Below are 15,748 nucleotides of genomic sequence, written 5' to 3'. Positions count from 1 at the left end.
ATATATTATGATTGCATCTTAGATTTTAGACCATATAAAGCTTTTTGTAAAAAATAACTTTTTTCGTAAAATTAATAATAAAATACTTATAGATATTTGTAATAAAATGATGTTGGGTATCCGTAATTTAAAAAAAATTGCATTTTTTTTTCAATTAGAATGGTGTAATAAAATTAATGCGTCCCAAAACATAGTTTTTTTTAATTCTAACAACTTTTCATAATAACAATGTTGTGAAATCTAAAGGTACTTTACATATAATTTTTTTGACATACCTCGTATAACATAGACTATGCAGAGCATTTTATAAAGAATATTTTTTTTAGTAAAATTGATAAGAAAAAAGTTTCCCATATGGTTCCAAGTTACACATACATACTGCACCTATATGTATATAAAAGCTCAATTTTTTTTAAATTTTCCAATTAACGTTGTTCTGAAGCTATTTCCTTGTGGCATTTTTATGATTAATTATTTATATGGGAAATAAGCCACAATTAAATTGAAAAAAATAATTTTATTAACGTTTCGACGCCCAAATCGGGTGCCGTTGTCAAAATACAAAATATTACTAAACATTAATAAAATTATTTTTTTCATTTTAATTGTGGCTTATTTCCCATATAAATAATTAATTTTCCAATTAACGTCACATTAGGATTCAGCATAATAATCAAAAACAAAATAGAAACATTTTTGATCAAGGTAAAGTAATGAATTCACCGATATTTCTAAAATATAAAAAGAGCTTTTATTGTTTAAACAATGAATAAACAATTAACGGCTAAATCTGCGAGAAGAACTTTTTAATATAGCATATTTATAAATCAACAAAAAAGGTTTTAGAAAAATATACGTTTGTTAATAGAAAATATAGAAGTTAATAGAAAAGAAATACGAAGCACTCGATTACAATACAAATGAACTAGTGGTGACCGACACCAGTTGCTCAGAGGAAAACTGACAGAGCGTGTTGCGACATTATGAGTGAAATAAAAAAATGTAACAGAAAAAGATAAAAACTGAAGAAGGAATTCAACCCAACGTGAAAAAGATTAAACGTAAAGGTAGAATTCCGCACCAAGCGACCGAGACAGGAGACCGCGACAGGCGACAGATAGGTCGCGATAGGCGATAGTTGGTCGCTGGTCTCGGTCGCGGGCTGCAGAACTACCCTGATATAATTGCATTGAGAGCAGTCGTGGGGAGACCTCGCCTATCTGTCGCCTGTCGCGGTCTCCTGTCTCGGTCGCTTGGTGCGGAATTCTACCTTAAGAAGAGATAGAGAAATTTCTGTCAAAATTTGGTATTTATGACCCTTAAAATAACACCAAATGCTAAAATTTATTAGCCTGTGGATAGTGTGGATGTCTCGTCAGCCGAGGGTATGATCAGTGGCGTGGTAATTTTATGGTCAAACTACGTTTTGTTCTAATTTTTATCATTGTGAGAATTAAAAAACCAACTAATATTTTTATCTCCACCACTGAGAGCGGTCAACTTTTTGGTTGCCTGTATTCTTCGGGACATTTTATCACAAAGTGTAAATATTACTAATTTTACCGTCTTGTGGGGTATCTGCGTTCTCTTTCTTTTCCACTATTATATATATTATATCTCTCTTTGCCGACGTTTAAATTAGGACCCACTTGAATCTCGCTTCAACACGCGCCTCGACCTCGTCGTGAGAATTCTCCATAATAGGGTCCATATAACATAATGCCCCGGCTTGGTGGCGCCACCAGACCCGGTTACCCGGCTGGTGGACTGGTTCGGCCACCAGATCGACAACAATTTCTGGTGGCGCAACCAGTTGCCGTAGTCTAATAGGTCTGATTTACTTAAATGCCCCGTGACGTCATGAGTCACTGGTGGAGCAACTGGTGGCGTCACCAGTTGCCTAATATAATAGCGGCCTTAAAGCGACACGTGGTGTGATCTCTGAATCGAAACCAAATCTTTCTTATGTTCTTTGAGGGTTCTGAGTGGGTTCCGAGAGAGTTCTGACAAGGTTCTTTGTAATCTTGGTATAACTCGTGCTTGTATTTTATTCTCCACATACCATGGTCGTAAATTGGTCCCAATATTTTTCTTAATATCTTTCTTTCAAAAGTATTAATAAGGTTTATTGTATTTTTTGTCATGATCCATGTTTCTACTGCAGATGTTGCTATCAAGGGGGCAATTGTTATTTTTGAATACGGATTTTATCTGTTTTACTTCCAAAAGTTCGATTTTTTGCAATTTGCTTCTCAGTTTATGAAGTTTATTAGTTTTTCTTTAATTTTGAAGTAATATAAATTATTGTTAATTATTGTGTAAAAAAATATATTGTATGATGACTTCATTCCACACTTAATAATAAAAAAAAACAGTTTAGACACATAATTTTGACATTTCTTCAGTTATGCAACATAAATCTTCTTCCACTTCTGCACCAACTTTACTGCGTTCTTCACAAGAAGCAAAAAATTGACATATTAAGCATGGATTAGATTGCCAATCAGACCCAAAATGCAATTCAAGCATTCTTTTGACATCAGACAAATTTTTCTTGTTTACTGAAGTATTGTCTTTATGGTAGGGGAGCCCAAGCGGGGATTTTTGCAGTTACTCGAGCGCGTCAGATTATCATATAGGGAGAAACCTGGTACCCTGCAGATGTACCTCTACCATATATTGGCTCTTAACACAGGGGAGTTCGTTAAGGGGGGCCCGAAAAAAAATCTATCCTTAAAAAAACTCGAAATTGTCAGATTAAGATAAGGTAAGTTAAGTACATGCAAAAGAGTGTATATTTCAAAAATCTGACGATTTGAGCCGGGCGTAAGGAAATGGGCGAGTCCCAAAATTTCACAAGAAAAAAGCGAGTATTTCGCGAAATGAATGACGGATCGAAAAACTAAAAAATATGTGCTCAATATTTTTTAAAAATCTATCGAATGATACCAAACACGACTTTCCACGGAGAGGGGTGGGGGGTAAACTTAATATTTTAAATACGAATCCCGCGATATTTCGCGAAATGAACATCAGATCGAAAAACTGTAAAATATACTTATTTAATATTTTTAAAGAATCTATCGAATGGCATCAATCACGACCCCCCCATAGGATAGGAGCCCCCATTTTTTATTGCATATTTGGATTCCTTACAAAAAAATAAGTAACTTTTATTCGAAACATATTTTCGAATTATGCATAGATGGCGTTATAATCGAAAAAAACGATTGTTGGAAATGGAAAATTAAATTAAAAAATGGCAAGTGCCCACTAAAATGGAAAATGTTACTTAACTTTTTTTGGTTTTAGGACCTACTCTTCACAACCCAATAGGTCTCCAAAGCGCTCGAGTGACTGCACATTTAGCATACTTTGCTCCCCTACCATTAGCCATTTAGGAAGAATTAATATCCACATTTTTATTCCTTTTCACAATGGATTTGAAATTACAAATGTAGTGGTAATAAAATTGTTTTGCTTGGACGAGAACCATGCTCGAGGATTTTGCTGTTCGCTTGAGTTGAAACTTTGTTGAACTCTGAAATAATTTAAAGTGCTGCAAAATTTAAAGATCTGTACCATTGAGAAATAGGTTTAAAATAATCTACTGTCTCTAACTGCCAAGCAAACATATCTACGTCAATACCTAGTCATCTTAGAGTTGCATAATTTTTAATTTTTTTAATGTAAACATATTCTCGAGAAAATCTTGATTGTTAAACGCCTTTTCGCAAAGACCGAATAGACGTTTGGTGGTATGAAAGAATGGCTTCGTACCATATAATATATTGTATATTATATCAATTATACATCAAGCGCGGCTCCTCCTTAGGGTCAATTGGTCAATGACCCCCCTAAAATAATCTCATAAAAATACCAATTTTATTAAAAATATCTTTTATCTAAAACTTCACTCTGAAATATAAAATTCTCTCTCAGCAGTCTCCATTGGCAAAACAAATATAATAGATATAATAACGTCGCGCCTCGCGCTATACACAAGCCCGTGGCTGGGCCGTATTTTAAATTGTCTATATACAGTTCTTATGGCTTATGGACAAATGCATGTAAAATAGAAAAGAGACGGCAGATAGCAATTTCGTGGGCGAGAGTGGGAGTGACCTTTCCGTCGTATACCTCTAGTAGAGTCGACGGCCTCACGTTTAGTTAGAAAACAAGATGAGTGTTGTTGACGAAATAATTGCCTTAAAATCTGCTGGAACACTAAATTATGAACGGCGGCTTGAGAAAAAAGAAAGTGGTCGACCAAAACCAAACATGAATTTAAAACAAACAACAAAGGATAGGGGTAAGGACATTCAAAGATATTTTAAACAATCAATGTACAATTTGTGTGATTGGATTTGTGGCTGCAGTGTGAGAAATGCATTTTTTTGCTATCCGTGTTTACTGTTTTCGAATGACGCTGTATGGGCGAAAAATGGAGTAACTGACATTAAGCATTTAAAAGTGAAAATTACAAAACATGCCTCTTCAACTACTCATATAAATTCATCAATGAGTTACGCAAGTTTAGGACGTGTTAACATAAGACAGCAACTTGATAGTGTATATCGTAAATCTGTGCATGACTTTAATGAATTGGTATCTAAAAATAGGTATATTTTAAACAAACTAATCGACTGTGTAAAATTTTGTGGAGTTTTCGAAATTGCATTGCGCGGTCATGACGAAAGTGACAGCTCCAATAATCGTGGAATTTTTCTGGGCCTTATCGATTTTGTTTCTGAACTGGATTTAATGTTTAAAGAACACATTGAAAAAAGTACAGTATTTAAAGGAACATCGAAAACAATTCAGAACGATATTTTAGAATCAATGTTAGCCATTGTGCATACTCATATCATGAAGGAGATTGGCCAGACAAATTTTGTGGCCATTCAAGTAGATGAGACCACAGACAGCTCCAATAAAACGCAGATGATTATCATATTGCGATATGTATTAACTGGTATTGTACATGAAAGATTTTGGAAATTTGTTAACCCCCTAGGTACTACAGCACAACATTTAACTAATGTAATATTGGAAGAACTTCAATTATTAAAAATTAATGAAGCACCTGAAAAATTGATTGCCCAAAGTTACGATGGTGCATCAGTCATGAGCGGTAAACTGGGAGGAGTACAAACAAAAATTAAAGAAATATACCCAAATGCACACTTCATTCACTGCTATGCCCATCAATTTAATCTTATCCTCCAAAAAGCGGCGAGTCAACACAAACCGATAAAAATATTTTTTGCAAATTTACACGGATTTTCGTCCTTTTTCGGCCGATCTCCAAAACGTACGATGGTTCTGGATAGAGTGGTTAAAGTAAGGCTACCTAAAGCTGCGCCTACTCGATGGGCTTTCAATACAAAATGTGTTGAAATTGTATACACTTATAAAGATGATTTAAAATCTTGCTTAGAGGAAATTATTGATGAGGAGCAAGATGGTAACAATATAAATCAAGCAACTGGTTTAAAAAGACATTTGGAAGATGAGCATTTTTTATTTTGGTTAAATTTTTTCCATAAAATAATGCCCCATGTTGATATATTGTTTAAACAATTGCAAATGCGAGACATTGATGTTATATCTGTCAAAAATTGTATCCTGTCTTTTAACAACAATATCCAAATAATTAGAAATACTATTTTGGAATCAGAAGTACCAAGCACATCAACAGCAAAAAAAAGAAAAACTACTGCAGAGGATCCAAAGCGACGAACTGCACTTGAAATTTGTGATATTATTATATCTGAAATAAATCACAGGTTTAGTTTCAATGATCATCTCATGATTTCACAGTTATTCTACATAGAGAAATTTGAAGCATACACTACCAACTTTCCGCAAAATATTTTAAAAATGGTGACGGCTAATTATCCCACAGTGAATATTTCCAAACTAAAATCGGAACTTGAAGTCTTATATTGTCGTGAGGATTTTCGCAATAGTGCTGGTGCAGTAGCCATACTTCAGCTTTTTATTAACATGAATTTGTCTGAAACATTTTCTGAAGCAGTGAAGTTATTAAATATTTTGTGCACACTCCCTATGACAACCGTGGAAAGTGAGAGATGTTTTTCTACTTTAAAAAGAGTAAAAACATTCCTGCGTAATACGATGGGACAACCTAGACTTAGTGCCTTGTCTATGCTGAGCATCGAGAAAACGCTTGTCAAGAGCATTCCAAATTTCAATGAGAAGGTCATAGACTATTTTGCAGAACTAAAGGATAGAAGAATTGACTTAAAATATAAAAATATTTAAAGTAAGTTTCGTTTTAATAAATTTACAATTTATTATACTATAAATATTCCTATCTATATATCAGTCAATAACCTGTTCATACCATTTTTCCTATATTTTTTAAAAGATTTACTCTAAAAAAAGACAAATTTAATTTTCGGAAAACTAGGGTAAATAGTATTGAGTTTTATCTAAGTCTGTATTTTTTATCTAAAATATAAATGCTAAAAGATCTTTTAAATACTTTAAAAAATCAACAGTTTGAAGTTTTCAAACCAAAATGACCCCCCTGAAGATTGACCCACGAGCCGCCGCTGTTATACATATCCAACATTCCTACACCAGAATAGCAGTTATTTGTGTAACATAGCAATCATTCTGCTTTGGCCAACGCAGCCATGAGCAAAAATTTTACCTTCTTAACCTGCGATGTGGGTAGTGGGTATGTTTGTGGATGATATAAGTTTTGTAGACAATTAAATACACATGACGCTACCTCATTTGAACCTTTTGTATAGGTTCTTTCAGTCCTTCTTCTTATAGTGCCGTACACCTTTAGTGCGTTGGTGAATTATCTTGGTCAGACGAATGAGACTTTCGAATCAAGTTATGTTCAAAAAATTGTTTCCTTGGAAATATCATGCCTCCTAACTACAAAGAAATTGTAGCCAACATGGCCGAGAATTATAAACAATTGAAATGAAGTGTGAGCATCATACTTCATTTTCTGGCTTCCCACGTTGACCATTCTCTCGAAAATCTTGGAGCTATCGGCGAGAAACAGGAAGAGATATTCCACCAAGACATAAAGTAGATGGGGAGACGTTACCAAGAAAAATGGGATATAACAATGATGTCTAATTACTGCTGGACCTTGAAGAGGGACTCGGCCACAAAAATCCACAAAAAGAAAACTACAAAGCGCAGCTTTTACGGAAAAACTTCTTGCATTTTTTCTGGACAATTCAATTTTCCAGTCTAGTTTTTTATTTAGTCCTGTCGCCAGGGGGGTACAACGGCCTCCTTAATTCAAATGGACTTACCCAAGTTTTTTTTATGTATTTTGACCCGTAGAACACGAATTTTTTGGGTAACAGTTGATCCGGAGGTCGATAAGATTGTTATAAACAAAGAACTTAAGGAATTACATAACAGCGATTTTTCGCAAAACAAAACATTTTTTGTATTTTTTGGGTGATTCTCAGCAAAAAATGGTCTTACAAGTTTTTTCGTAGGTTGCATAGTTTTCGAGATAAACGCGGTTTAACTTTCAAAAAATCGAAAAAGTGCAATTTTTGAACCCGAATAACTTTTGATTTAAAAATAAAATAGCAATTCTGCTTACTGCATTTGAAAGTACAAGTCAAATTCTATCGGTTTTGATTATTTGCATTGCTAAAAATTAAGTTTTTATTTGTTAAACAAAGCCATAAACACATAGTGTTTCCCGTGCCCAATGCATGTATTTTAATGTACGTAATCTAAGTAGATATTGTCTGTATGCACTCCTATTCGTTCGATTTCAAATGAGAAATGCATTGAAAACATCATTCAATCACTATGTGTTTATAGCTTTGTTTAACAATAAAAAAATTAATTTTTAGCAATGAAAGTAAACAAAACCGATAGAATCTGACTTGAACTTTCAAATGCGGTAAGCAGAATTGCTATTTTATATTTCAATCAAAAGTTATTCGGGTTCAAAAATTGCAATTTTTCGATTTTTTGAAAGTTCAACCGCATTTATGTCGAAAACTATGCATCCTACGAAAAAACTTGTAAAAACATTTTTTGCTTAGAATGACCCAAAAAATACAAAAAAATGTTTTGTTTTGTGAAAAATCGCTGTTATGTGATTCCTCAAGTTCTTTGTTTATAACAATCTTATCGACATCCGGATCGACCGTTACCCAAAAAATTCGTGTTCTACGGGTCAAAACACATAAAAAAACTTGGGTAATTCCATCTGACTTAAGGAGACAGTTGTACCCCCACTGGCGACAGGACTAAGTTAAGTTCGATAAATATATTTTCTCAATATTTCACGCAGTTCCTATGAACAATTTCAAACACACTTTCCCTGAACACCAAGAGCTGAAAAAACACTAAACATATATTCACTAAGCACACTTGAAACACCTGTTTGAATTTTCTAAGAACACTTGAAACACTTGTGAAAAAAATGTGTGTTTGTGTAGTTTTCTTGAAGATTGGCAACACCGTTACGCTCAGCATATGTACTAGGAGCAAAACAGTTGACAGATCATTAGTAAACCTATGTCTATTGTACTAGTCTATTTGTTGTTTTTTTCCGGATATTGATCAAAACATGATCTAACCTCTCTCTCTAGCTCTCGCTCGTTTTGCAATTTGACCTCGTCCGCGTAATGAAAATGGAGCTTGCTGAAATGAAACAGGTAACAAGGAATGGTTTGGATTATTTTTTTTAAATTGGTGGTTACATTTTTTGTGTGGTTATGTGTATACTTGTGTGTATGTGTGTGTTAACAATTTTTTTTAAATCAGTAATCCTAGTGTGATATTTTTTATGACCTCTTTTCTCTTGTTGGAATCTTGTAGGCTTGTAGGCTTTTCTGCCTACTTTAAATTTACGCAAAATATATTGGGTATTAAAATTATCTATAATAAAAAATACTCTCACATGTCGGGACTTTATGTTTAAAATTGCTATCCATTCGTTCAATTTTCTATTTTTGTTCGACTTTTTTTTTAATTGGCATAGACAAGTGTCATACAGCTCATGACAACGTGCTAATATTCTCTAAACAGTAGCGTACTGATAGATCCGCGCACGGGCGTAGCCAGGGGGGTGGGTTTTGGGGGTTCAAACCCTCCCTGAAAAGTTAAGATATTAACATATTTCAAATTTTTATTATGAATATAAAGGTTATTTTATGTAGTTTTAGTCGTTTTACTTTTTTTAACCCCGTTCGAAACTTAAACCTGGCTACGCCTGTGGATCCGCGGGCTCTGGTTCCAGTTGGGATGCGGGCCCCCCGCCCAATAAAAACACACATTGTATATTAAAAGTTTTTAATATACATTAAATATAAATCATCATATATTTATAAAAATTCAAGCTAATTTAAAACAGTAAATTAATATTAATCCTATCGTTTTTCATACTGACATATAGGCTATTGATTATGTACTATCAGTGGTGTCATGGTGCGGGAACACGTGGGAACGCCGTTCCGGCACTGGTTAAGAAAAGAAATAAAATAATAGAGAATTTAGGTTTTGTAAACAAAAATTAGCAGTACGTTCCGGCACTGCGTTCCGGTACTGCTAATTTTGCCATGACACCACTGTGTACTATAGAAAGGAACTACAACGTTAACGGGGTTTTATTATTTCATATGGTCAATGAATCTCTATATATGAAAAAACCGCGGAGTGCTACCATTTAAAGGGGTGCGTTTTTGAGAAATGGTTGAATTAGTCCCTGGGCACAGGTTACATTAGGGTAAGTTCTATGCACTTTTGGTACAAACACGTCCACATAAAAATTGTTCCTGGTTAAATTTACTATTTAAATATAACTTTTTAAAGTCAAAGATACTTTTTTTTACAAAAATATATTCAAAACAAAAAGCAGAAAGAAACCCAAAGAAAGAAATTTTGTTTTTTGTCCCATAACTTTTGTCCACGGGGTTATAGGTATAAATATTGCTTCACAAAAAAAAACTTACATATTTTCTCTTTAAAATGATGTTTTGTAGAGGTCATTAGGATTTACAGTTTTCTAAACATGATTTTTCAAAGTTCGCCACTCACAGCAATTTTTGGCAATTTTCCTTGTTATTTCGCAAATATTGTTCTGTAACTTTTATCTACGTAACTTTAGGCATATGCAATGGTACATGTAAGAGGAATAGAAATCAATTACCTTTAAAATGTTCTACTGTATAATGTTGTACGACTTCTTTTAAAGAGGTTATCTTTTTCAAGATTTTATACTTTTAACGGGTTTTTATATTTTTTACGATTATTTTTTAAATTTCCCATTATAACTTTTTTCTTCTACATTTAGGTATATATTGTATAATAAAAAGAAAGCTTATTATGTTTACTTTAAAATGGTGTATTACAAAAAATTCTAGTATTATTTTTGAATAAGATTTGCTTTTTCAAAATGTAGTAAGTACTTGCAACGATTTTTGATTTTAGGACTATTTTTTAAATTTCTTATATAACTTTTTTATGTGATTGTGTGTTATGATTGAATCTTATTTTTTATACGTAATACTTTGCCTGGACTCAGCCAGGCAAACTTCAAAATATGGATTAATTCCAATATTTACTGTCAAAGCTCCTGCACCACAAGCTTTGCTTGAAAAAATAGCATGTAAATGTACCAAAGGATGTACAAAAAAATGCGGCTGTAGGAAGATAGGAATTAGTTGTTCAATATTCTGCAAAGGGTGCATGTGCATGGGTACTAATTGTGGGAACTCTAAGATAACTGAGGTGTCAGAGGAAGATATTGAAGCTAATGCTAACGAAGAGATAGACTTTGATTTTAAAGTTGTTCTGAAGCTATTTCCTTGTGGCATTTTTATAATTACGTATTTTTTATGGGAAATAAGCCACAATTTTACTAAAAAATGAATTTATTAACGTTTCGAAGCCCAAATCGGGTTTCGTTGTGAAAATAATTTTTGATTTTAAAATTTTTTTAAATGTTAACGTTTAAATAATTTAAACTAAAGTAATGTTTTCTAAGACTAACGTTTATGTAATTTTTGTAAAAGAAATAATTTTAAATAATACAGGTAAAAAAATATCGAAGAATCACTCGGTTTCCATTATTTAAATATAGATGATACACCATTTTTAAGAACAGAAAGTAAGCCCTCTTTATTGAGCAATATATAGTATATTCATGTAGGATTGTAAATATTTTATGTTAATTTTTAAGATACCTTGTATATAATATTTCTTTAATTATTCGTATTTACAAACACGAAACGAGCGGTTGTCGGCGAGGCTCTAAAATGCACAGATGGGTGGGCGTATCTAATCGAGTGGTAGTTTAAGTGAGCAGTTTCTGTTTATTTTTAAGACATAAAAATAACAAAGTAGAGCCCTTTGACCCAATTTTTATTACTAATAGGCTAGTTCCCGCGAAAGCGAATTAAACCATGAAAAAGGGAAGATTAGCAGTAAAGGAATTTTGGTTGTGTGGGAACGAATACATTTAGTCGATGACAACATCATAAACGCGACGGACCTATGTTCTTAGGTTAAGGGATAATGCTTAGACGGGTATTATATTGATTAGACGCAAATTATTTATAAATACATTTCCCTTTTGTAAGAGTAAGAACATGTAAGATTTTTGGTCGCAATTACACAAGTACTTTTATATTTCGATAATTTAATAGTAACAATAATTTAGACATCTATTTTATTAATTAAAACTATTAAACATCAAACGGACTTTTATTACGATCGTCTTTAAAGAAAACCTACATTTTGGGGGCTCAATCGCGGATCTAAGAAAGACAATTTTGTCGTAAAGTTCGCGAAATACCGTAAAGTGACGTGTAATTAAAAAATCGACTCAGGTGACGTGACGTAATTTTTGGAAACTGTTTATGACTGTTCGGGAAACGTGGAAACTGTTGGTGATTTTCGGACTTTTTTAAACTATTGGTGACTTCCGGACTTGGTGAACTGTTGGTGAATGGTTGTGTTGGTGGAGTAGCAGGCTAGTACAGTGTAGACGACGCTGTTAGGCAAATACGACGGCTGTTTGGGCAGTGACGACGACGACGACGACGAGACGCAATCATAGCAAGCAGTATTACCAAGGAGAAATCAGGTGTGTTTGTTCCAATATTTTAAAAATAGTCAAGACACTTTGGTCTTGTGTCTGGAAATTAGAAATCTGACCAAAGATTATTTTTTCGAGGAGCTGTGAACTGGAACTTTGACGATAAACAGTGAATGTTGCGAAAGAACTATCATAAATCATTTAACGATTAACCTCTTTTTGTTTTTCATTGTTTTTTTTGTTCATTTATTTTAATAAATCATAACTTTGTTAGTATTTGTAGTAAATATTGATAATTTTAAAGTAAAAGCGACTACAATTCTACAGTTCACAAGTACAATTTGCACACGGGAAAAAATAATCTAACTTTTTAGTTAAAAGATAATTTATCTTTTTATTTTTGTTTTTTTTTTATGTATTATTATTATATACCTTTTTAAAATGCAGTCTAATCAAACTCTTAACGATTTTCCAAAAATTAGTTTAAACCTTAAAAATTCGGCATTAAGTGCTGTTAAGGCGTTGCATATTGTCGCGTACGGGGATAAAGGGTTGCCGCGACAAACAAGGAAGAACTTGCGGAATTTCACAAAATTTTCGTGGGATAAAGAATCCGAGGAATATTCCACAAAAATAGAAGACGTGAAAAACAAACTAAGTATGCCGGACTTAGTAGCAGTTTGCAGTGTTTTAGATCTGAACTACACTGGTTCAGAAGACGACGTGATTGAACGTATTTGTTCATTTTTGAACGACTTCAATCTTGAAGACGAGAATGACGATGAAGACGAAGACGCTAGCGAGGATGACGGTGATAAAGACGTTTATCACAAGGAAAACGGTAAAGACGTTACCGAAGACGATCGCTATAATGAAGATAACGACGCAAATAGTGATAAAGACGCTTATCACGAGGAAGAAGGTAAAGACGTTACCGAAGACGATAATAATGATGACGATATGGATGATGAAAGGACGACGGATTTATTTACGAGGAATAGATCAAAATCAAACAAAATGACGAGAGGTAGATTGAATGATTCATTTGCCTTAACTTTTAGAGACGTAGAGGATAGTATAAGAAATTTCGACGGAAAAGACGATTATCCCATAAGAAAATGGATAACTGATTTTGAAGAAATTTCCAATCTGATGGGATGGAATGATTTACAAAAAATGCTAATTTTTGCTAAACGATCTCTAAAAGGAATAGCTAAACTGTATATACAGTCAGAGAAAGGAGTTGTACAATAAATATATTATACACGGCTCACTAAAATAATTAGTTACGCCCCTGTACTACTGATTACTTAAAATTCAAGTAGTATTTATGTAACCTTTCTGGAAACTCCAGGTTATTGTTGAGACTCGCATTTGAACCCCTCGCCGGGGCAGATCGTCAAAAGCTTCCTAACGAGAATCATCTCTAATCTATCGACGCTCCCGCTATTCGTAAAAAGGCCGCATTTTACCGGCTTTTTTTGCTATCGTTTTATACCGCTCAGATAATTCAATCTGCTCAGTATTATCGACGATGATTTATTTAGCGTATTAGTGAGTGCCTTACAAATGAACCAAATGGATTATGGAATTCAATCAGAGCTCTGATGTGACACGTCATCAAGGAATAAAACTGTAAGTACTCTACATGTATGTGAACATAACTTATTAGTCGTGATACTGTATGCATTTTGAACCATATACCTCTCGTAGCAAATATTCTTTGTGCCATTTATGCAGATAATACTTTAAATTACATATGAAAAATCGTTATCTACTCTTAACCAGCTTACCTATGGGAATATACTCTATAACCGTACAATAAGTATAGGTTACTATTGTTAAGGATACTTTACGTATTGCCTAAACATTTCTGTTCCATCGAGCCGTATCATATTAATTATTTATTAATTAAATCCTCAAGGTCCTTCGTATTTGCATATTTTGATAATCTCTATTCTGAGAATAACGGTTTTTCATTTATAGTGTCTTTCTGTTGCATTTGGAAATTTCCAAGCCACGCCGCCCCGGCACAAAAATAAAATATTCCTCTCTTTCTGCACTCAAATTCTCAGTATTTAACCCAGCACGTCTCTACAATAGCTGGTAGGTTGTTAAGCCCGGTCTACACGTGCAATTTCAGAAACTACTTGCTTTGTTCAAATAAAGGAGTCGTTTTGTTTGTATGAAAAAATATTTGCATATATTACATTATTTTATTTTCGTAAATATATTTTTCTGTTTATAGTATACAAAAAGTGTACTCATTTCTTGGCTGATAGTACGGGTGTTATAATTTTAACATTGTTTGTTCAACCTTTTGATTTAAATTAAATTTATAATTTTGAATCCGATTAAGCCTGGTTCACAGGTTACAAAAATTATTAAAAATAATTTTGTTTTCTTGCATAAATTGTAAGTTTTTGCTACATTTAGCTTCGCTTAAGCTCATTTTACACTTCTAGAAAACTATAGAAAATAAATAATTGTTTTTTCCTTCAATTTAATTAATTTAAATACTTGTTAAGGGTGTCTCACACTTGCTGAAAAATACCCATTTTGGAAAATTGCATATATTTTGAAATTTTATAGTTTTGCATTTCATATACTAATCTGCGCTCATACAGGGTGATACTATTAAGCCAATCTCACACTATTAAACGTGTAATATATAATATATTGTACATATTCTCTCATTTTCGCATCGATTTATAGGTTTAGACATTTGCAAATAATCTATCTAATCTCACATTCTCGCAACATGGCTGACCGATCAAAATATAACCGACAGAGGCTCACCGCAAAACTTGATATAACCAAGTTGGCTGATTCGGTTCCCACAACTCTTAATTCTCTAAACAAATATAAAATTCGTGAAATAATTTCACAACTCAAACATTCTTACGGACTTTTCCGCGATGCTCAAAATGTGCTGGAGACGATCCCCGAGGAACCTACCCCCTCTACTGATTCCTCTGTGGTTTTTGATAAATATTTGGATACAATTTCTCTATTGGAAGAAAGGTTAGAGGTCATTGAAAGTTCTAATGTGACTGCTACCCCCTCCCTCCAATTTGACCCTAATTCTTCTCTAACCTCACAGTCTATGGCTAGGCAACGAACAGTAAACCTCCCTCGTATTCAGTTAAAACCATTTAGTGGCTTAGTTACTGAATACAATTCATTCATTGAGACCTTTGATACAATAATAGGATCTGATACTACATTAAGTGATCTGGAAAAACTCATTTACCTCAAAAGTTTTCTAACTTCCGAGCCTTTGACGCTTCTCGAGCATATCCCACTCACAGGTGACAATTACAAAATAGCCCGGGATAACCTGACACAAAGGTACGCCAACTCTAAATCGCTTATCAAAACTCTCATCTCTCAAATTCTTGATGCGCCTCCTATTTCTGGAAACGCAAATCACTCACAATTAAGAAATTTTCATACGGTCATGTCAAATAATTTCAAGGCCCTATTGAACTTGAATAGGCCCCCTTCAGATCTCTTGCATTTACTTCTCATACATATCGCTACTCAGAAACTCGACGCACCTACCATTAGGGCTCTTGAGTTCCAATCCGGTGGTAGCCAAGCTACCCCTGATTTTGTCCATTTTCTAGGGGAAATCGAGACACGCGTTGTTCATCTTGAGAATATTCAATCTCAATCAAA

General features: G+C 33.7%; 1 protein-coding gene across 2 annotated transcripts in view; it reads left to right on the top strand.

Moving 5' to 3' along the window:
• Positions 1-15,748, top strand: part of LOC114333741 (proton-coupled amino acid transporter-like protein pathetic) — a 576,198-nt gene that overhangs the window by 154,331 nt on the left and 406,119 nt on the right. Inside the window, exon 1 of one of the 2 annotated variants that reach the window (XM_050661735.1) lies at positions 8,536-8,684. The exons of the other annotated variant lie outside the window; for it this stretch is intronic. Coding sequence (XP_050517692.1) covers positions 8,655-8,684 — 30 coding nt within the window. The 5' untranslated portion in view covers positions 8,536-8,654. Of the gene's footprint in view, positions 1-8,535; positions 8,685-15,748 lie in introns of those variants that run through there. 2 annotated transcript variants of the gene reach the window in all.

The sequence above is a fragment of the Diabrotica virgifera genome, chromosome 9 (genome assembly GCF_917563875.1).
Source record: "Diabrotica virgifera virgifera chromosome 9, PGI_DIABVI_V3a".
Classification (NCBI taxonomy): Eukaryota; Metazoa; Arthropoda; class Insecta; order Coleoptera; family Chrysomelidae; genus Diabrotica; species Diabrotica virgifera.
Note: the sequence above shows the minus strand (reverse complement) of the source record. Positions and strands in the feature narration are given on the sequence as shown.